Source organism: Colias philodice, chromosome 1 (assembly GCF_061535455.1).
Source record: "Colias philodice isolate Cphi_HAF_F1 chromosome 1, ilColPhil1 Martin Lab GWU primary, whole genome shotgun sequence".
Classification (NCBI taxonomy): Eukaryota; Metazoa; Arthropoda; class Insecta; order Lepidoptera; family Pieridae; genus Colias; species Colias philodice.
Genome location: NC_143086.1, coordinates 7,863,204 through 7,888,099, shown reverse-complemented (window position 1 = coordinate 7,888,099; position 24,896 = coordinate 7,863,204). Strand labels below are relative to the sequence as shown.

Genomic DNA, 24,896 nt, shown 5'->3' with positions numbered 1-24,896 from the left:
GTGGCTTTATGCCAGCTTTAATCTACCAATCATATTCAATAATGCACATAGTTTAGCACTGGTGGAAACGGTGACATAGTTTCATAGCATAGCTCTTACATTTTCGTAGCATAGTTACAAAGCACATCTCTGGTGGACAAGCACCCTCATGCCTCCAGGACAGTTGTTTTTCTTCTTGAACTAATGAAACGAACAATGTATAAATAAATTTGAGTCTTTCTCTTGCTTTCAATATTTTAGATCCTAATCGGTAATCCCAAACTTTAAAAATATAAAATTCAAGTTGCTTTTAAAAATATTTTTATTTGCGCTAAAATTTTTGAAATTTTAAGTATTTTCACAAAGTTTTGCAGACGAGGATAATATTTTCAAAAATATGTGGAATGTACTATAAAAGGAAAAAATATAATTAAAGTAATATATTTGAAGATAAAATGTTACCTTGGATTCTTCACTTTAAATAAAAATAGTTCATTAAACTATAATAACACACTATATATGGTAACAATGAATTAACTGTATTTTGATTCCATTTTTATCATTGTAATGTTTTCTGTTTTAGCAAATAATTGTCTATTAAAAGACCTATAAATACATTGGAAATGATAAAGAATTGCAGCTAACAGTGTGTTTTAAAAATGTCCACGATATAAAACAATAAATAGTATGAACAATTGCATGTTAGCACATATTTTAGCATTTCGGTGAACTTTCCCGTCACGCTACGTAGAAAATATAGCCATGTGCTTTATAATATTAATTAAAAAATATATTAGGTGTGAGAACTGTCGTATTAATGATAAAATAAACAATTGTTTCTTTTTAAACAAAAACATTAACTTGTATGATATGAAAATGCCGTTATTTGTTATTCGAATTTCAAACTGGAAACGTGGTCCGAAGAGTGCTGTAATTAGCTGATTGTTTTTGTATTATCTGTGGCAACGTTTAGATTGTCAATAGTTAATGGTATTGGAATTGTGTTGAAGAGTCGATCTCTCGGTAATTAAAAGTAATCCTGTAAGGTTTCCGTATAGGAGACATACCGATGGTACCATTTTATTTATAATTTAGAGAATAATTCAGCGTTGTTTGATCGCGATACGGGCGAGTCGTGGAAATGGGACCACACCGGGATGTCTCACTCGGGAGTCGAACGCCTATCTTCAATCTCGGTCACATACCGGTTTTAATTATCTAAATAGAATTTGTTGAGTGCCTTTATAGAGGTGCATATTTGTTACTTAAATACAACGTCTTATTAGTACGGCAGGTGTGAAATTATTTGAACGGTACATTTTTTAAAATTTAAATTAGATTTTCCACACGCGAAATGACGAATGTTACTTTGATAAATTTAAGTAGGTGCATTTATTTATTTTTGAATTATATCTGTAATTGGAAGAAGCTTTGACATTTTTTCGAACGTGTGGACGGAAAGGACAATTGTTGAACTTACTTGAAAGTGGTATTTTAGCTTCACTCAATAATATTACCTACATTTTATATATACCTAGACAATGAATGAAAAATAATTAATATTGAAATTACATACTTAGTATTACTCTACCATGAACATTCTGTTTCCTGTTTAAAAATTTGAAGTAGATGTATTACAAATTACTATCAAAGTATGCGAACAAAACATAACATTATATTTATTAGCAATATCAATAATATGGTTGTTTGTTCCCCACTCACGCCAGAACAACTGATTGGATGTGGAAGAAACTTAGCACAGCGATAGAATATTGTAGGAAATAGCATAGATATTCATACTAGTAAAGCTGTAACCCGAAAGCTATGCGAACATACACGATTTAAAACAAAATCTTATTCTGTACGATATAAGGTTCAATACTGCGTGCGCGATGCCAATATTCATGCAATATCCCTTCAAAATGCTACGAGTCGATAACATGCAAGAATTAAAATAAACTCTTATTCCCTAGGCTATACGGTTCAAAACGGTGTGCGCGATGCAACACGCCAATATCCGCTTCGGAGCTAGTGATGCGAGCGCGGGACCTCGTCTTCCACGTCCACTGCTTCTCTTGTGCTCTTTGCAGTACAAGGCTGACGAAGGGCGACACGTTCGGCATCAGGGATTCTAATGTATACTGCAGGTAAGCAATGTTATGACTGTAATGGGCACTTCACAATGGGCAGCATTGAAGCAATCACGATAGTGTAGAGGACCTAAATGATTGGCCGGAATTGGAGTTTATTCATTATCGCCGTAATGGCGGCAAATATCGACGATCATATTATGTTGGGCCAACACTGCCCGTTGTGAAGAGGGCCCTATGAGAGGGCCCATAATATTATGCGGGTCACTCATATTCGTGCGACTATGTTAACCCACAAGAGGCTTTTGCAAATGTTCTTTACCCTGTATGAGTGCAAATATTCACTGTACGTACATTATATAGAAATGTCTGCACGGAAGTACTAAGCGATCGAAAAATAACGACAAAGACCTTTACGTCACAAAATGGACCTCAATCGATCCTATTTTTATTTGGACCGCATAGTATATGTACCTATGTAAAAATCATGGTTTATTTTTATTTTTAGGTATCTATAGTAAATCAAAATTACTTTAGGTAAACTTATTACAACTTCAGTTTAATTTTAATGCTAATGTACCGTTGTAGACTGTAGTTCGTTTTCTGTATGTTCCCGGCACGATCATGTCACAATGAAGGTCGGCTATTACTTTTAAAATATGATAAACTCCAAGAGCTACCAGACCAGTGCTATTACGGCAGTTTATTACAATCTTTTCTTTATTAGGTACTACAGTGATATTTTATCAAAATAGAATACTTTTATTACCTACATATATAATTTGTCTATTTATATCAAATTGATTAAAATAAATTCATCAAGTTTAATTTTATTTAATTTAATGAGTATCTAACTGGATTAAAGCACCTTATCATAATAATTTAAATTTATCTAGCGTGACGCAATAACGTTTCGTTGGAGCGAGTACGTCACGAGCGCCGTGATAAAAGAATTAAGGGTAAAAATAAGAACGATATTTTACAGGCTACATTATGAAACCATGCCGGACTATGGGCCCCACATGCCCATGCCAGGGCCGCCGCAAATGTGTCCGGGGCCCTACGCCGGGCCCCCGCCGGGGCCGCACTATCCCCCTTACCCCTCGCCCGACTTCGCGCGGGTCGAACCCGATGTTCCTAAAGGATCCTTCTTCAACGGAGCGGCGGCACCACCTCCTCGACAGAAAGGACGACCTAGAAAAAAGAAACCGAAAGACCAAGATATAATGACGGCGAATCTCGGTGAGTTAATATTATGTGCGATTACGCAGAAGCGAAATGTTAATCGTTTGATCTTATTTTGTTACTTCCCATTAACCAATCATTAGCTCCTTATTTGTCTTTATTACGCACTAAAAGGAACATTTGACACCTTGTTAAAGCCGCACGAGGGCAGGACGTCGCTCGATATTGGAACGCGACGGAGCGATCTGCAATTGCGTACTTCTAAATTGTTATTAATACGAACGCAGGCCGTTCTCTCCGACAAAACGGTTACAATTTTATTAACACATTAAAGTCAAAACTGCACTTACCTCGGAAGATTATCGGAGGCAACATCCCGTGTGAGTATTTTATAAAAGGAGAACATTTCGCTTTTTTTCGAGATATCGAAACCAGTCCGTTTACCTGGTCGACTCTGGTGCGGGCGACTTCGTGCGCCGTGTGCCTTGACGAGAATCCCTTCTTAATTTTGAAATTAGTGCGTTGCGTGTCGACGGTGACCGATAAAAAACTAAGATTATTTAAGGTATCCATGTGCTTGCAAACATAATATTCCGACCGAATGCCAAATAGAAATAAAATAGCGGTCAGCGGAACACCAGCTATCGATATAATTCATGCCGCATGTTACTCCAATATCGTTATGTCGATCGCATCTAATAAAGTATCTGAGTAGACACAAAGTCTAATAAAAATTACAGAAACATTTATTTTTTCTGTTAATGGTTGAATGAGTTGCGAACATACTTCTTGACGCATTTATTTTCCAAGACCAAGTGATTGTCTTGCGAGAATTTTATGCACGGTTGGCTTGTATCATAACATTGAGTGTTTTTTTTAATAAAAAGTTCAGGTAGGTCTATTTGTAGTCGTTCTATTAGGTTACAGTAAGAGCGCCATTCTGGATATTTGAAATAGCCCGAACAGGTTGTTTCACGTGTTGCCTGAAGCATTCGCGTGTCGGACGCAATCCAAAGTTCATCATACTCTGTACATTTCAATGAACCGAACGTCTTGGCCTAGCGGATGTATTTGCTACTCAGAGCCACATGCTAAATATTACACGAACCACTTTTAATACTTTAATATAAACATTAACAATCTTAAATTTTCTAAAATATTCAATCATCTGATGTTATTTTCTACAACTATGCTAAAGCTCTATATTTATAAAAGTAAGCTCAATTAAGGCTATCAATCCTGTATGTTTATAATTAAAATTTAATAACATGTTGTATTAGAGCCTGACATTATCTAGAACATACTGGAATTAAAAAGTACATAATTAATTTTAACACATGCATCGAGAGGTATAAAGGGGCCGACACTTGCGCAATTAACTACTGCTATACTGTCTGCTACTTGATATCTATGAAAAAAATAAAAGCCGTATTTTTATACACTGTATTTTATACAAACAGAGTCTTTAGTGTAGACACTGAAGCATTAATTCTTACTAGTGTAATATGCTACCTGTTTTTATTGGAATGCCTAAATGTTTACTAAATTAGCCACATACCTATTAGTAGTTATTCTAATTTGCACAAAACATCATTGTTTTTTGCGATTTACAGGAATATACGATTGTACTTTTGTTTTTAACGAATAAAATTCATAACATTGCTTAACGGCAAGGAGCATAAATCAGAATATAATATTTTATTGAGTATAATTCTGTTGCTATTTTCAACTTTTATTTGTTGATATAGCAGATAATATTATATAGATATTAGCATTTTACAAATTAGCTAAAATATGTTTACCAATGCTATGCTCTATCAAGTTAATTTTAGTTAGGAAACTACAGAGATTAGTTCAATTTTCTAACGATAATATGTACAAGCATTATAAGTAATACCATATAGGCGCTGCTTTATCTTTATAAAGCCTACCCTTTGGTATAGAGAAAACGTTTGAAAATAATTTGATAAAACTGTAAGTTACCATCTAGGATTACACCCTAAGCAATTCGAAACCAAAATATGAGGTTCGATTCTAGTTTCATGAACACGCATTAATCTTACTCCGGATGGGGCGGGACAATTTTTTGTCCGCCCTTGTATGTACGATGAATTAACGAGGACCTTAATGAACTATGGGTATATTTCATAACGATATAAAGATAATAATAATCGCTACCGAAAACTGAATAATGGATCATGCCACGTCATTTAATTAAATACACCTCAGGTAATCTGCAGTAAGTACATGAACATAATGCAATTATCTTCCTGATTAATGAGATAGTGGCAGCTATAGAGATGATTATCCCACTGAATTACAAGAGAATTTATGCACGATGTTTTCTGAATCGTAATGTGGTGAGCAATGAGCATAAGAGTCCTGTAACATTCATAATTAGATTCTCAAATGATAGATCGGACTACTGTATTTTTCAAACCATCATTTTCCCTGCCCAAATTCCAAAGTATTTATAAAATTCTAAAATTCCAAATATGACTTAAAATATCTGATACGTATATAGATTAATGTTTGAATATTTAATCATAGATACCTTGCTAATCTCGAGTTTACTGTCACATACTTACCTAGGCGCGGGACATATACAAGCGGCGCGGCGCGCATCGGGCGCACTGCGGGCGCGCTTCCTGCGCGCATCGGGCGCGCTGCCGGCGTGCATCGGGCGCGCTATTGGCGTTTTGTATGAAATAATTTTGGAAAGGCGGCGCAACCGTGGCACAACCGTGGCGTGCCGTCTCGACGCCTGTCCTAAATTCTTTCATACAAAATGTATAAGAAGGACGTGGTGCAAAACAGATTCAAGAGGTGCGCTTATGGCACGCCCGCGCCCGCGCCGCTTGTGTTTGACCCGCGCCTTATAGCACACCCCGGACACTCCGGAATACAAAATTATCGTTTTGACAGTCACACTGTAGAGACTGCAAACGCTTTATGGTTGGCACATTTTTGACTAGCGTTAAAAAAATCGCGTTTTTCTGATGAAATACATCCGTAAACAGCACAATATTAGCTGTATTGTGCTGTTTACGGATACCATTACCATTTTCTATTTTCTACGATTACCATTTTCTACGAAAAACGATAATCACAAATCCAAAATAATAAATTACTTTAAGTCAATTTGATTAATGTTGTCAATCTTCGTTGCGTATCGTCCCTGTAGAAAAATGTGGACCATTTTAAGAGCGTATACGCACTATGCGGGTAACCGCATTGCGGGTCAGCCGGACGGCTACCCGCAATGCGGCTACCCGCATAGTGCGTATACGCTCTAAGACTGATCGTGCGGGGTGAGGTAAGTGTTTAATTTTGGCGGGAGGCGGAGAGTGTCCGTTCTGTAGCGTTTAGCTACTATTATGTATTCTGTGCTTATAGTTAAATAATTGAGTAAGAGCTTGATGTCTATATCGATTAAGTTGCAATAATTCATAAACATTCACCGATTAAGTTGATTAAGTTGCATATGATCATGCAGATAATAGGTGATTAGGTGAAATAATTCAAATGAAGCTAATACATGTATCGCTATGTTGACTATACTAATTATTTTACGCGACACTCGTCGTGGCGAGATGTTTCTCGTAAGCGGCGCAAGTCACGAATTTGGTCAGGTTGGTTTTTGCTGGGGTGGCCATTTTTGCGAATCCGGTAAAGCTTTTTCTTCCCTCATGGCCGCCATATCAATTATAAGGGAACGTCTGGTTGCATAACCAGTGAAAGGCGCAATGTTCTGGACTCCCCCGCCACGGCCGCAACTTTCCAAGTAAGGAGCACTTAAATTAAGTCTAAAATTGTACTTTTTTACCATTCGGCACGCCTTAAAATTATTTATCTTTATTGTAATAGGCCTCTTTATGCTAATTCAAAGTATTTGCGATATTTGCCTTTCAACTTGTGAGTTTTTACATTGCTCCAGTTGGTAATTAATGTCTTTGACCGTATACGCATTTATAATTTTATTATTCTAGCTAAAAATAAAATATGAACGCTCGTGAATTGAAATTCCAAATAGAATTATTATTGAATATGATAAGATACAATAATAATCTTGTATTTGTTTCCATTAGACACGTGTAGATAGATAGTATACACTAAAACTCGGTTATGTATAAAAATAATGATAACTTATGAGTTATCATTATTCTATTTATAAACAAAAAGATATACTTAGTATTGCTGTTTTAGGAAGTTTTAGTAATACGGAGTTAATAGATTAGTAAAATATTTGTTTCCGCAACATCAATTGTTTTGGTGGTCGTCGGCGTCCATTTTTTAACTGTTTGATTGATTTGATTTTGATTTGAATTTGAACATTTTAAAACTTTTTAAGTGAATTCCTTAGTACGTGTTAAATCACAGTATCAATATAAAAAAGAACATTACCCAAAAAACTACTAATAATCTAAAATTCTAAAATTAATTATGCCCTTGACACGAAATTGCTTAAAATTGTTCAGTGTTCTAAAGCCAGGTCAAAAAGTTCGGTTATATTGGACCGCGCGCAGTCTTGTCTACAAGTGTAACCCGCAATCTATCTATACTAATATTATAAAGCTGAAGAGTTTGTTAGTTTGTTTGAACGCACTAATCTCAGGAATGACTAGTCCGATTTGAAAAATTCTTTTGGTGTTAGATAGTCCATGTTATCGAGGAAGGCTATAAGCTTATATGTCACTACCTGTGCTCCGCGGTTTTACCCGCAGTGCACCGGTCCTATTGGTCTTAGCGTGATGATAGCCTATAGCCTTCCTCGATAAATAGGCTATCTAACATCGAAATAATTTTTCTTATAGATTACGCTAAGACGAACAGGAGTGGAGCCACGCGGGTGAAACCGCGAAGGGCAGCTAGTAATAGTAATTTGTTCAATGATCAATGAAGTTGCGTACACGCATTACGCGCGTGACGAGGGCGTCGGATGGGCGTGCCAGCCGCACCCACTCGACTAAATAATCTACTTTATCTAAACATTATTGAATATGTCTGACGAAGATCCAATTTTTGATGATGTATTTGCATGATTAGATCTATCGGTTGGTGCTTTGGATAGCTTAGAGCCTTAGATGTTCGTTTTATTCAGTTTTTAGTCTCTAAATGTCTCTCTCCGTGCTTTATTATCTCTCTCTTCTATATATTCTATAAAATCTATATAACCTCTTTTACATAATATTTCATCAATTCTTTTAATTAGCTGTGTTACCGTGTTTGTACGTGTACACCTACCTATTGAACTGAACGAAAAATTAAAAATAAACTTTACAAACAAATAATTATAAACAATAGACCGTTATTTTCACTTCAAAATAAAAAGTTTAAAATTGATTTATGTTGTTTTCATTTATATATAAAATATTATGTTCAACATCACTTTTTTAAATTAATAAACCCATATTTTTTCAGATAAATCACTTTTTCAAATTGCCATTGGTATCACAAACATTTTCTTACAAATCAAATCAAAAGCATTAATTTTCAATGAATGGTAAGCCACGGTAACGATTACACCTATATTTTCCATTCACTATCAATAAGAAGCCGTCAGCGTGGCCCAACATTTCGATGCGTATGGCCATAAATTACCTAATAACGGGCGGACAAGGAAAAAAAACACTTCCTACTTCAATAACGGGAGCGAAGTAAATTATATGTCGTAATGAAGTTGTCGCATCTGCTTCGGGGGTCACGTGGTATCACCTTTTCGTTTTTATTTTGTTTTTAGTAGTTTTCTACCAGTCGTCCTGCTTACGGCACCGCCATAAATTTAGTTCGGTTGCGTCTCGAATCTACAGCCAATGTGATTTATTCCCTGCCAAAATATGTACCCAGTTTATTTTTTTATAATTTCTTTTCGGCTTTGGACACTTCGAGTAGCGTCCAACGATCACACAGATACGACGCTCGCGTTCCATGGCCGACGGTAGTGGGTTTTAAAAAAAGAACACTTTATTTTTGCTGAAACAAAAAGCTGTTTGGATACTTTTATATCTTTTCTCTTCGTTTTTGTCTTGATAAAAGATAACGATGTCACGAAAGTTAAACGAAGCATTTTGTTTATTTATAACTGTTAAAATACCACTGGCATACATAAAGAGTTCGAGTAAAATTTTGTATTAATAAAGCGGATAAAGAAAAAGTTTTCGTGTTGCAATGCATTTTATCACGATTAAACGTTGTTTATTTCACAAGTATATCAGTTTTTAAATGAATATGTTGAACGCTGGTGATGCGTCGTTATACACCGCTACCTAAAAACATTACGTCGGTTTTAAAAACAGCTACAAAATGGTTCACAATATACCTTCACTTATGGTCTCACTACCCGTCAGTCCGCTAATGTGATATCCATGTTACTTCGTTTAGTAAACGCCGCTATCTCTCACAAGACATCTGTATCAGTGGCACACCGACCCAATAGCTTTATATTGAAGCCTTATTTATTACTCAAACCCTTCTCGAATTAAGAATAACGACATTTTGTTTATGGCATTAAAATCAGGATGTTATTTTTATTAATAGGAATACACGACCTTATGAACGGACTTTTTCTCGACCGACACCGCATTTTAATGTTATAATTAAATCATATTTTTATGGAAATGATAAAAGTAGCTTTATAAATATTCAATTACAATTTTTTAAGCGAACAATTACTATAACTTACATATTTTATGTCACCAAATAAAAATGTACATTAATATCAGTATGGCTATTAAAGGTTCTGGTAAAAACGCGGGGTGTCATAAAAATAGTGATGTAGTGATTTGTTATCGATACAATTGCTAAATGTTTTATCGTCTTTTAATGCTGCTACAGCTATGAGCTATAAAATGTAATCTCACTTTCATCTTTAAATAATTAACATAAGTATTGTGTAAACCTTTGTTAATTTTATCACTCATGTGTTTATTATACCGCTATTCGTGGAATATGAAATACCTATTTCGAAGTTGGATATTTTATCAGTGATATAGGTTCAATGTCGTAAACAATTTCAATCACAGCCATCAATCAGACGATTATAAAATAGAGAAGTCTACGACCAGAGAGCCGGTTACATTAATTCGAATACTATGAGCATCACTAAACTGGAAAAATATTATACACCGTTTTTGATGTTCCTTTTGATATCAATCGCAGTATAACTCCACAGTTTTAAGTAGTAATAACAAATGAAATATGAGCGGCGCTTGGCTGGTTCGCCGCGTATACGTAGTACGTGGTATAAGTTAGACGGCCCGGTAGCGCCCCCTGCTGCTTGCTGAAACGACATAATATGCTACCATTTACGTAAATCTCACATTTATTCATTTTGGTTATCAAAAGCTTATACAGCTGATAAAGATATCAATAATTTTTAAGAATTTTAGTGGTAGCGCTATTAAAACACCATTATGCACGAATCAAACTAATAAACATAAAATATGTAATGTAATAGTGAATTATAAGAATATAATAATAATTAAAATTATTATAGTCTAATTTTCCTATTTTTTATGTACCAAAAGAATTTAGTGGCCACCGGACGAGGCTCTATCGTGTAGGAAATCTCCATTTTTTTGCCGGCCTTAAACATGAATGGTGCGTACGATTTATGAGATCACAGTGATCTTTTACAACCAACGTTGTTTTTTTGTTAATTTTTTACTTTCCTTACGCCTTACCTTTACAAGGGTACGTTTTGTGTCTCAATCTATTAATAATGTCTTCTTTTAGCGGGCGCGACGTTTCTGTACTGATTCTATTTGTTGATAAAAGCTTAACCATCACCAAATGTGCATCGTTTGAGATTTGATTTTTATCTTATTTGCTAAAATTCCGTTTCGGACAGAAAAAGGAAGGATGTCCAACGTCTGTCGTGTCCCGGGCTTGACGTGACCCTAAAAAAAATTTAACATTGGTAATCCATTAATATACACGCATTTCAGTGTAAAAACGCCGCATCACGTTATAAATATTCCAAACAGCTATATCTTTAATAATAATGAGTGGGAAGTTTTCGGTTCAGCAACTTCTAGATATTCCGAGTAAAACATGGAAATTCTCTTGTATGCAAATCCTTTCTGCTCACCGAGAGACCGTATCACCGCGGCGATGCACGAGCGCTCGGGGCGAGTCTTCCTCGGCCAGTTTTAATTGAACTGTTGCGGACACCTGGCCTTTTCTAAAGTCCGTATGATTAAGGTCATTTCATACGCAGCCGTATATCTAGGTAATTTGGTGGCTGGTTTTATCGCTGACAGTGGGTGCGTAAATCATGTCGAGCAAATACAAACGTTACGTCAGCGCGGCCGATCTGCACTTCGATCGGTGTGGGATCACCTTTATTACTTTGAATTTATTTTTTTGCACGAACGTTATCATCTTGTAAATTTGTACATAAAACTTCGTACTCATTTCGCTATCTTACTCTATACATATATCTCATTCTTATCTTTAATGTCTTCTTTAGTATGTTTTACCAGGTAAACAGTGAACTTTGATAGAGATACGTTACTGAGATAGGGAAGGTATCTATAATTAATAATTATTTAACCTTTACAAATCCTTTTAATATAACATTTTTATCATCTCTATATGCGATATGATGCCATTAAGCGATAGCATTACAAATAAAGTCCTAGGGAGACTGTTGAATTCCTTGTGCGTCGATTTGGAAAGTAAACATAAAACAATTGTATGCGTAACCGCAAGCGGCACGTCTAAAGCGTTCCATTTAACGCGAATCGGTCGCCATTAGCTCTTGAGTAAAATGCTCCAACGAATCCCTGCATAATTACCTACGTCGCTAATTGTTCGCGCTCAGACCTCGGAACCGGAGGCGTCGTTGCTAATTTTACTATTTTAACGTAATCATGACCCTACATTCATCTCTATTTGTTTTATTTGGTATCTCACTACGAGATTTGAATTCATTAGATCTTTTCTAACTGTGCTGCGGAATACGCTCTTATCGCGGCCGGTGTAAATTTAGTTCATTAAAACAGTTTCGCTTCGCGTTTATAGGGCAGCGTTATGGCGATGGAGGTTTAGAAAGATGTCAATGCAATGATACTCATTGCATTTCTATGTCCCGTGCGGTATGCTCTCGGTTTCGGAATATTTATTGGCAACACTTTTTATTGGTCGTTAAACGTGCGACGCGATGTGGCAGCGTGCTTTTCCCGTCACGGATACGTCACGGCGAAGCTGAGAAATTGTAAATGAAAACAATGAATTGGCTGCGTGTTTCAATCGATTTACGACCCAAAAACACGACGAATCACTTCAAGGCAAAAAAATAAGATTTTATTTAACTTACTCATTAGCAGTAGCGGCACTGTTAACGTTCCACTTTGAAATCGATGTGAATTTGAAACTTACTTTTTTTAAACTCTTATATTTATACTGGTAAGAACAAGTGTGTAGAAAAATTAACATATTCTATTCAATGGTCTGCAATGATGTCTACATTAATGTTAATAGTGTAATAATCTTACTGTAAATCATTGCGAATTTGCATCGCGAATTACTAATGTCGTATATATCTCAACATTATTTATATCAACTTATTGACCTTATATTGCTTTATTTATATGTATGAAGTTTAATAATAATTAAAATATAGAAATATATGACTCATAATAACTATAAAAACATGCCATAAAACACGTCTAGATTTAAGTGCCTAGAATAGTGTGTATATTTCTATGTTTCATTTATGTGACGTTATGTTTATCATTTAGCAGCATGACTATTCTCTTCTCATACCAGATCTGAACGCTGATTACCTGGAGATGGGTTTCCGGGGAGGGGGTGCCCTGGGGGCGACCTCGCGCACGAAGCGCATGCGCACCAGCTTCAAGCACCACCAACTGAGAACGATGAAGTCCTACTTTGCCATCAACCACAATCCAGACGCGAAGGATTTGAAGCAACTCAGCCAGAAAACCGGCCTGCCAAAAAGAGTGCTGCAGGTAATTAATTATTCGAGTTTCTGCATTTCTTTTGTCGTATGTTCTAGCATCAGCAGTCTCTTCACACCAATCTATGTCTATGTGTATCTCTATGACATCAATAATAAATGCATGTTATCGTGCAGAGGTTATATTGCTAAAACATAAGACAGTGTTAGAACATAACTGCTAATATTTATGATTGGTTAGTGCTATCTATAAGTCTTGCGAATTGAATGTATCGATCCCTGTACGGCTTTGTTGAACCGCGCTATCATTATTTAATGCAATGCGAACGCCACTTCCATACTAATTTATAATCTTATTAGACTATAAGATTCTACTTTTTGTGTTCAAGCTTTAGAAACATGGTGTACGGTGAATATGTTAATGGGATCGGATTACTAGCATCAAAATTGTCGAGACGGTATGTGGAATTGTGTCACGTATCTAGATAAACGAAGGTGGGGTACTCACAAGGTTATCGGCTCAAGTCAGTTAAGTTTTAATTATTTTTATACTTATTCCTCTTTCAACTTACTGTGGTCTGTGCCCTGCAGTCGCGTTATCTGCGCTTCTATCCGACACTTTGGGTCACTCGAACCATGTGTTTATTTTTTCGTTTCTGATTAAGATTTCTTCTTACAGCCATATATTTTCTAGGCAAGTGCGCAAGAGGTAAGTAATCAATAAATTTGTGTTTAACGAATGTCGCCCTACTGGTTTATTTATTGTAGGATTTATGAAAATATAAGGTATAGGATAGGTACCTAACGGCTAACACCAAGGTACCTAACGCCTACACGGAATAAAGAAGTTTGGATTGGGTCGCCGTTGATGAAAAAGGTAAGTATACGAGATGGATTAGACAAAAGATCTGTGAACACGAATGATTGATGACGTCAATATTTGCTCATGAACACACGGGTCATACATTTGGAGCGGCTTCAAAGGCAACGGTTTCACTTGGCACATCTGCCCGCTGCTGGAAGGAGCGCTTACTAATAACTTGAACACACTTCGGTGTATCTTTACCTTTTAGAGCTCTATATTGCTTTTAATTTATTTGAAGCAGCGGCCCTTTAATGTGTATCTCGCACGGCCTCTTCAAAGAGTTCTCCTTTGTTTTCGTAATTACCTACAACGTTTTTTGTACATTACGTAAGAATTATATTGGAACACTGTTCTCTTGTTATACGCATACAAGATAAAGGTCCTTTCTAAAATCTTTAAAATTTTCAACAAACAAGTAAAAGTCATCGAATACAGGTGCAATAAAAGTATGTTTACCAATAAACTAAATCACATCTAATTTCCGCTTAGTAGAATTCAAGTTTGTTAGCAGCTGCTGGTTTTATTTAAAAGCTCACTTCAAATAAATTGCTGTTCAGTCGTTAATTATTCTCAGTATTTATGATTAAAAATTTATGTTCGTGGAAGACCAAACGTTTATGTTGTAATTAATTTATTGCTCGGGCACGAATCGAGATAACGAGGAAAGTTGTAGATTTGCCTGAAAAACTGTTAATTGTATCGGTGGCCTTTGTCACGCGTGTTCCAAGCGAGCAAGGATCAGCCGGGGACAGGCTCACGAACGGTAGGCTTTGCGGCTCAGTATTTATCGTCGGCCGAGCCGAGCCGAGCGGGCCCGAATGTAGATAGCGCGCGCCGCATAAATTTTCCCTCAACCAATTATACGAAGGCAAAGGACCCCTCTCCCTTAGTCCTCCGAATATTGATCGAGAATTTTTTTCTGGAAAAAAAGCGCACGGTTTGCGCTCGCCATTCTGCTAAGATAAGTATTTTTTCGTTTTGCGCGCATTGACTTTGGGATAAACGCTCCCGTAAAGGACATCTCGTCGGATGAGTTTTTTTACAAATAGCGAAAGTTCAGATTATATAAAGAGATATTGCATTTTGAAATAACTTCGAGACCTCTTGGTCTGGACTTATTGCTTTCATATAAATGATTACTTATATATTTTTTATTTATTAGTTGGTAGAGTCAACTTAACTTTAAAAACGGAAAATACCGGTTATTTAAATTTAAACGGAATCTTGTCAGAGGGTAGTTGAGAAAAAAACAAAGTAAATTTTATAAACTGTGTATTAGAATAAATACCAATTAAAATTATAATACGAGAAGAAAAAGTGTAAACTAGTAGGTACTAATAATTTCCAATAAGAATTCTTATAGGAAATGAAATATGACGCGTGTAAATGCAGATTTCGAACTGACTCGCAATAGATGAATAGCGTAATAAATTCTTATTTAAATTTTCTGTTAATAAAACTGCGCACGTTATTTTAAAAGCTCGAGTTTCGCATAAATACGAGACTGATGATACATCTCTCACCTAGCGCTATTTATGAGCATACTAATTGCGCTTAGAAATATTTAGTACCCAAAGATGCGGCACTAAGCCTGTTTTAGTACTAGGATATTAAAGGATAAAGGTTTGTTGCTCTTGTCTAATGGATAGTTTTATGATGGGAAATAACTAATAAATTTTTAATTTATCTTTAATAGGTATACGTCAAACCTCTATTAATCTAGAACTCCATAGATATAGAGCAACATATCAGTCTTAATGTGATTATAAATATAATATGAATAAATAACAATGAAACAGGTGCAGAGTTTAGTCCGCGTAATACATAGATATTATAATGTTGGGTCGCCGCCTCCCGCTTACGCGCGGCGTCAGCGAACATCGTCGCGGGCGCATTTAGAACAAACCGAGCCATATTTCTCCCGTTGCGCTCGCAATTGCGTGATTTGTCACTCGCTTCGTTTGTATTTTTTTTCTCACTGAAAAATGAACCGGGTTCAAGAAGCGCTGCGTAATTAGTTGATTGAAAAAGTGCCTTTTCTTGTTCAACTTCGCCGCGCCATCAAGCCACGCGTACTCGGTAATTGCTACTGGATTTTTTAATCGAACTATCAATTTTATTGACATTTCCATATATTAAAACAATGATTCAGGAATGACCAGTTTTTAAATTATTCTTAAGTTCAACACTAAAGTAATTCCATTAAAAAAAGCTGTCGTTTCAGTATTTTAAGTAACTTTTTTTTCAAAGACCATGCCTCCGTTATTCTTATTGAAAAGGAAAGAAGAATTTTAATTAAAGTACAACAAATATTCCCTTATCTGTCTATCCTAAAAAATATACTTAATGGTATGTATACCTATAACACCGACTATTCTTAAAAGGCGACACAAATAAACTTGAAGATTCAGAAGGCGTCACAACCCCAGCAATTAGAAGCGGATGGTCACACCTCGACATTTGGTCGCATATAATTTTACTTTCTAAGTACATTTTGAGTTAATAATAAACGGGTGTAGTCAATTAAATCGTGTCCTTAAGACGACAAATTAAGAGTCAAATCTGAGTGTGACGAATTGAGATCACAATCAAACGCCCTAGTAATTAGTACGAACGCATCGCCCTGAGACGCTCGGTTGGGCAGATAATTTCCGCCGCGATTTCAAAAGACGACCATTTGTCATTTAGTCGCGCGTCCTCGCGCCGAGCGGACGTGGCGCGTCTACCTCCTAATTTATTCAAATATTATTAATATAAGGAAAACGTGGGTACTATTAATCACATCTCTTCAGTTTTATTTACACATAAATGGAATGTTTGAATGTCTTTGATCACGTTTTTGTTCAGTTGTTTATTGAAGTTTATTACGTATGGGACTTTTTCTTTTAGTTACGGGACGGGACGCTTAGCTTTATACACATCAAATTGTGTTGTGTTATGTCTGAACGTTAAACTTGTTAATTTTATTGGGAACAGTAAAAATGTAGATAGGCAAATAAGTTAAATTTAAATATTTTTGAGAAGGTCGGGTAAAAGTTGTTATTAAAAAATGCACCGGTCTTCTATTTAATTGACATCTATTACGTTGTTTATGTAGGTAGGTACGTTATCAACATATAAATTGAATACCTAAGGAATTGTTTGAAAGTTAGCTTGATTTTTAGTCTTCATTTTCGTTGCTCTATTGTTTATCTCAGGCGTTTTTAAGCACGACATTAGCATATGTAACAACGCTATTATTAGATTATAAGAAATAAAGCAATCGAAGTTAGTGTCATAAAAATATACAATAAAATGTGGCTCTGCATACAAAGTGATACAAATCACATGAATTGTCTGAAAATTACTCTTGACATGCGCTACTTTTTATAGCAACTATAATATTAGAGCAAATTGAGACGTACAGTTTGTGAAGAAAAGTTATTTTCAAATATCATTTGTAACACGTCACGGCATATTAATAAATGATATCGTGCGATGGGACGGGTCTGCCAGCGAGCGAGCGACTGGCAAGAATAGTGATCGGGCTACAAAATATTTACGAAAACTATTTGTTGCATAATTAAAACATTAACGCTATACTTTCTATTTGGCAATACTTTTCGATATAAATAGATATAAAATGGCTTAAACAAAAAAAAATATAATTGTCGACATTGATATCGACTAAAGTATGGGAAGAGTTATTTCGAATTCATAAAATTGAATATGTATAATAAAATGTATTATCATTACGAGATATCATTAAAATGAAATGTCGCGGTATTCAACTATAGCCCGAGCTTCAGAATGGAACAAAGTATTGCAAGGATAATAAAGCTCGGCTTCTCAATTGTTGAAATATCGCAACACGCCGAGCGCTTGTCGCTTGCAGCTATTATGTTCGCGAACGAAATCTCCAATATTCCTCCAGAATTTACAATAGAAAACATTTTTCGTTACATGATTTTTCTCATTGTTCGATTCGTGTAATTGATAGCGCTGTCAGGATAACGAGGGATAGGCGGCACCTTGGGCGGCACGCTCATTATTTTATGACACTTGACTAAAATGAAGTTAATATCCTAAATTGTAAATGTTTTAAATTATAAGTACAATTAATTTATCTAGCTATTTGTTTTTTTTATTCGCTTTTATTGACTGCATGTAGATATGTTTGTATTTAACTGGCGCATTTTGAAGTTATTAAATACGTATTCTATTATCTTGTAACACTGTAATTTCATTCAGAAAGGTCGGGCATTTATAGTCTCCACAGGTAACGATGAATGGGAGTTGGTAAAAATAAGTCACGTCATTCATAACACGAATATTTTGTAGACCACCGTGCGACCCTTATCTCAAACAACGTGTGGACGTAGGATCATCAATCCCGCCCGTCGTCTCCTGCGCTTTTCGCCCATTTCTCATTTGCTATCGACTCACATTTTGATGATTATTTTTTGACGCGCCTGACAGCTTTTCCGTACCTACCTTCTGTACTAATTAACGTAAAATAATATGTTGCGTAAATATGAATACTGTTTAAGATCATACCGCTAACAATAATGCTAATTTGTTAGTGTAAATATTTGTGTGACTCATGTTTTATTTTCTAGGAGTAATTGAATGATCATCTAAATTTGGCATTAGGCATTCGCAGCGGCCATGACATGAGAGGCGGGGCATCGATAAAGTTGCGCGCCATTGGTCATGAATTCGCGCGTTCTGAAAGCGTTCCACGTTCAAATAACGCGCCAAAAGGAAAAAAAATTGTATTACCTATATTTTAAGAAAATTAGCGAAGTTTTAAGAAAAACCGCATGTGTATTTTATTTTTAATATATTTTGGAAACATAATTATTCGTTAAAACTAAAATATATACATGACGCATGTTCTTTGCGCAGATATACAAGAAATGGAAGAAGAAATAATTAGCAAAAAGACGTACGGGAGGGAGCCTTATTACAAGCTGGGGTAAGGAGCAGGCGACGCAGGCGAGTGGCGACAGCGACCTTCGCACCAAGCGGACCACTCAAGCGCTCAACAGATTAATCTCGCTAATGAGAGATAAAATCTGCATTCGGAATGCAAACCACAATTGTCGAATATCTCCAGCACGCTTTAACGTGTCTTACAAAATGGAATTAAGATTCGTAAAAAAAAAACTGGCTTCCGCATCCAGGCCGCGCTAGTCGGTAGGCCATTACGCCGAAATCGTCAGCTTATTATGGAAGACGCTATGGACGCATTAAATTCAGTAGTGAATTTTTTCTCATTTCGCAATGCGACGTTTACCTTTTGTAGCACGGTTTTACATTCTGCTGGCGAATTTCGATAGCGGTGTTTTTACCAGTATTAACGTTCCTCTTTTTGTCGGCAGGTCTGGTTCCAGAACGCGCGCGCCAAGTGGCGGCGCATGGTGACGAAGCAGGAGAACAAGATGGCGGACAAGTGCTCGCCGGACGCGTCGCTCGAGATGGACATGTACCACGGGCCCATGGGCTCCATCCAGTCGCTGCCGCCGCACAGCCCGCCCTACAGCGTCATGGGCGGCCCGCCGAGCCCCAACTCGATGGACTGTCCGTAGCCCCAGTTCTGCGCCTTATGAGCGCCATCAAACTAGTTAGAAAATGTGTTTCCAAGATACGCGCTCTTACCAAACTGTACAGAAGCTAGTGAAACATTCTAACGCAACGTTATGAGACTGTTTACATCGACTGTAGTTTACGTGAAACTGACTGAAATTCGTCGTCGTTAAATTAGCATACTTTAGGTCCTGTGAGTTATGTAGTGCGGTGGATTACATTGATTGTGAAAAAGGTTGTATATTTATATCAATGATGATGCCATCTGAACTTTTGATGTTTGAAATTTGGTGAAAAACAATATCATTGCAGTCTCTTGGATTAAGAGTTTGATTTTGGTTCCTTAGATCAACCGTATGTATGTTTCGGCAAAAATCTCATTAGTTTCGCACATCCGTCCATTTGTATCTGGGTAATATTATGTTCTGTTGTCTTATTTATTGAAAACTCATGTAGCATAATGGCAACGAGTAGAACATGATAATCTCGTAAATCTATATTATAAATTTAAATTTAATTTCCTTAAGAAATAAATGTTTTAACAAACAGTTAAATATTTGAGAATGTTTAATTTGTTGATTTGTGATGATGGCGACAAATTACCCTGGCAAATTTTTAATAATTACCTATGTAAATTATTATTTTATAAATTTAGATATTCCTCATTGTGCGCATAAAAATAATGTAGGTATGTCAAATTGTAAAATATAGAAAGATGAATGTGTATTGTTCTTGGTAAAAAATGTTATATGAAAACATTAAGATTGTGGTCAGTGATTTAATAACAAGATATTATGTAAAGTTCGACGACCGAAGCGGTGTTTAATATATACTATTTATTTATTGAATTAATTAATAATTTAATTTAAAGCGTAAATTTAGTGTAAGATGTAGGTATATGCAAAAATTTCCATAATATAAATATTTTAGTGATATGACATAGTATTAAGAAATTACATTGGCTATGGCCGCTCACTTACACGCAATAAATCGACTACATATATTATTATAGTGTCGACAATAACATTGAACGATATTCTATGAGATCCCGCGTACTGTGAAATCTGCAAGAGTGAACGATGTAACATGGCGCCTGCACACATGCAAAACTATTGACAATAATTCCAATAGGTATGATTGCGTTTGCGCGGGTGTGAGAGTTCACATACAGCGAACAAGCGTGTCGGTAATATTATACATATTGAAAATGACGTAGAACGGATGTAACGAGTAATGATCGTATAGTTTTAGATTTGTAAGTAGAAAGTTATGCCAGATAAGTACACGCACTGGTAGTTCCTTTTTTGTATAAATTTATAATGTAATCTTGAAAGTGAATAACTTGCGAAAATAAAATGTGTTAGCCACATATGTAAGCGATACTTCTCATTCATTCAGTAGAATTTAGAATAACGGTTACACTAAATAACGAATAGGCATAGACAGGTGGCGCGTTCGACCGACGCGCGCAAAGTTGTTTCCATTTCGGATAACTTCCTCATGTCACTAAAATTATAATGATCTGTTAATAAAAACTATTACATTTTTTATCCTGTTTTATTTCATTGAACCTATAAAGCAATCAACCACAACACATGGCCTCCTCAGCAACTGTTAAAATCTTAATACATATTATAAAGAATCCAAAGGGAAGGTATAGACAGAGTGAATTTACCAAAAAACGTGTATCCTATAACTGAATTGTTCATTCAAACAACATTTAATTAATAAACGGTGACTTATAACAGGTAGCTGGTAGGTATAGACCGGAAGAATGTAAAGCTCTCAATCGTCGCTGACACATAGGTTCCCTGACCTTGATCACTATCATGATGGAGTTCTCATTTAATAAGGATCGGATTCAGAAGCTAAACTTTAGAATTACGAGCTGTCACATAGGCGCGTACGGCGGACCAGCCTGAGTTATGTTGTTTTAATTAAAACAATAAATAAGAGCGGGGCAGCTGCTCCTTTGGGTGGTCCCGATGGATTCCATTTACCAAAATTCCCCACATTATCGATATACAGCAGATCAACATTACCTTACACCTACCTACCGATGTTTCGTTTGACCTTCGCGTGACTGTAAATATCTAATTTTTACCTTTTGGTCAGCTCTTATGCCACTAATAATACGTATATTTGAACCCATTTATTTATTCTGCTTTCGTGACGAATCTTTCAATATTAGGATCATAATCAAAGTAATTGGATAATTAGTTCCCGGATCAGATTTTGTTTATGATACTAAAGAAACACCTTTTCTGAATAGAATAGATGCGTAGGTACTAAAATTAAAAACACAACCTTCAATGGCGTCAAACAACCTACAAGGTATTATAGACTTAACAAGTTCGGGGAATCTTGTTACACATACAAATACCTTCATAATATGCCATTAATATGATCACTAATTAAACGGTCACAAAATAGGAAAACACGTAATGACGCTATTCCAAAGGTATAAAAACTCGACGTATTTTAATTACACCAAAATGTGCAAATAAAACTGTACAAGTATCGCTGTAAAAAGTTAAAAAGAATGTAGATAGAAGTAACTTTTTGCGAAGATCTTTTGAAATTTTCCACAAATTCTTTTCAACTACAACTGTGAACTGTTGTGATACCGTTCTAAATACTTATTAGTATGATCGACGTCACGAGGTTAATTATATTTCATTTCTTGTGGCTATTTTTACTCTCATAATGAGCTATTTTTATATAGAAATATATTTTCACCACATTGAGATTAAAAATAGAATAGTATTTGTTGAAATAAGATATGGTTGGCACAGATGTACATTATACGATGACGATGCGTCATTATGTAATAATATGTAGGTACCTTTCCGTATCCATGTACAGACTACATAAGTCCTTAAGCGGTGACTCCATCTTTGCGAATTCGGATCCAGAGGTAAGTCTTTGTTGTGTACCAAAACTGGTATCGACCTCTTCGTAATGTGGTATTCACCATTCAAGGATGAAAGAGATGCCATCCTGCAGACACTGCGGCAGTGAGAGAGATAGACGTACCGAGTCACATAACGGGACGACAACTTTGCCGAGTTTTGCGAGCTTTTGTTTTATTGACATAAATAATTCTCGGAATCGATTTAAGGGTTTTGATCGAATTTTTAATAGGCCATATTGAGTACGAGGTATTTATTATAGTGATTCATTGCAAATATGAGTATTAAAGAATAAATTAAGATATCAATTATATAAATAATTCAGTATCTAACTTGTGAAATAAATATTACCAATAGACATTTTTTTTTAATAATTAATTTAAATTCAGTAATTTATTTAAATAATCTATTTAAGCGATACATTTAAGAGTAGTCGTTGAAATTGTGAATCCTAGATTAATATCCTCTCATTAATATATAGGTAGGTACTTACTATAATTTCTTAGAAAGAACATCTCAAGTATCACTCCTATATACATTAAGCATTTCATCGATGATTGCAATTTCCGATCATTCGTACCTATATAAAAAAGAAATTGTACACTGAGTCATCTTGAAATTTCCAGAATTATATACCTAGTCTACTTAAAAAGGTATAAGGTTTAGTTTTTAGTATTTAAGGAAGTTTACTTAAAAAGGTTACATATATGACATGGTATTGGGTACCTACCGTATGAAATAGTTTTTTCATACATTGAAAAACCGCCCAGAATAATTATTTATTTGAGGCCCATACTCCATAGTTATTTACATCAACCCAAACATAGGTACAGAAAAAAGATCACAAAATAACTAACATAAATGTAATAACAACTTAAAGGCACCACACAAAAAAGGGCAAAACGGTTATTAAAATACAAATATAAAAAAAATATACATTTCTTAAATTGCGTTATAACCACAGTTATAACGTTTATAAAACAATTCAATCACAATGAATAACGATATTCAAAATGTTTATTATATTATGATGTGTCATACAGAACAAAATGGATGAGACATTGATTTACTTTGAGACGAAACCGTAACGACGGGTTTCGGTGTCCTTTTTATGTGGCCGTAATTATAAATCAAGTGCCTATGCAATGTCCCGTGCAGTTTAAAACTGTGGGGCGTTAGTGCCACATTTGGCTTGTATCGAGTATGGTCGGCAAAAAAGGTGCATTTCAAAATTAAATTATCTGAATAAATTTTTGTGTTTTCATTTTACTTTTTATATGACACTACCTCGTCGGGGACTGGTTTCAACTGCACAGTTGTGTGGTGTTACTTTTTTGTGTTATTATTGAGATTTTCTAAGCCACTATTTTTATGAATATCAGTTTATCAGTTTTAGTGTTCAGTATAACTCTAATTTAACTCTAAATTAGATGTAAACAATTATCATATCCTTAGTATCCTTATAGTACTAAAAGCTTATGTTAATACATATTAGCATTCTGTCAATGAAATATAGACGTCAAAGTGTCAATCAATGTTTGATTACCATCGGTTTGAGTTGGAAGCTTGTTGGAATAATATTGAAATATGCAAAATACATTTGAATTTATTCGATTATTGTAAAAAAGTTATTGTTTTGGGAAAAAGGAAATTTTTCCTTGAGTTGTGTCTAGGTCTAATTATAACATAAAAAAGATGTAGTTATTAGTACGTGAAGTAACACGTGTACGTTACATTACGTGTACGTTGACATTAAATTATAACAATTGAATGAACTATGAACGTCATTTTTATAGTTTGAGGAGTGTAGCAACAATTTGAATACATATATCGTGACTATACAATTTTTTTTAATCTAATTCTCGAATTCGCTTCCTCATGCGTTGTTTTATCGAGTAGATAGGTAACAAAAAAGATTGTGTAAATTATAAACTGTATCGCAACTCATCTTGAATTTAGTAGAAGCAATAGTGTGGGAAATAAACTAAAATATGTAGTGTACGTCTAATTTAGCCCCATTGCCCATCTGCTTATAAATGACGGGTGACGGGAACAAAAACTTTTCACTATATATTCGTTATAATGGGTTATAAATATTAAACATTTCTCGTTGTTTTCCTTAACAATTTATTTGATTATATTCTATGAACGTTATAACTTTAGCTTTTGCTGAAAATAACTAACTGCATATTTAAATGTTTAAGCTTTATGAAATTTGAAGTGAAACTTCTTAAGGCGCGTTGAGAGTAAAATGTCACGTCATGGCAATGGAGTAAGCGACGATTTTGGTCTTCTTGCCAGAGCAGTTTCACTTCTGACATGTATCCTCGGCACACACATACTCTTGTTTTTATAATAATTATCTATAGTTTGTA

The 24,896-nt window shown here is 35.4% G+C and overlaps 1 protein-coding gene and 1 long non-coding RNA gene across 2 annotated transcripts in view; one reads left to right on the top strand and one right to left on the bottom strand.

The window, feature by feature from the left end:
* LOC149491221 (protein apterous-like) overlaps window positions 1–21,157 on the top strand; it is a 51,912-nt gene extending 30,755 nt beyond the window's left edge. The window contains exons 3-6 of the mRNA XM_089714390.1: window positions 1,953–2,126; window positions 3,055–3,311; window positions 13,026–13,228; window positions 19,405–21,157. Coding sequence (XP_089570516.1) covers window positions 1,953–2,126; window positions 3,055–3,311; window positions 13,026–13,228; window positions 19,405–19,611 — 841 coding nt within the window. The 3' untranslated portion in view covers window positions 19,612–21,157. The remainder of the gene's footprint in view (window positions 1–1,952; window positions 2,127–3,054; window positions 3,312–13,025; window positions 13,229–19,404) is intronic.
* LOC149491209 (uncharacterized) overlaps window positions 1–24,896 on the bottom strand; it is a 445,824-nt gene that overhangs the window by 113,790 nt on the left and 307,138 nt on the right. The window lies entirely within an intron of this gene.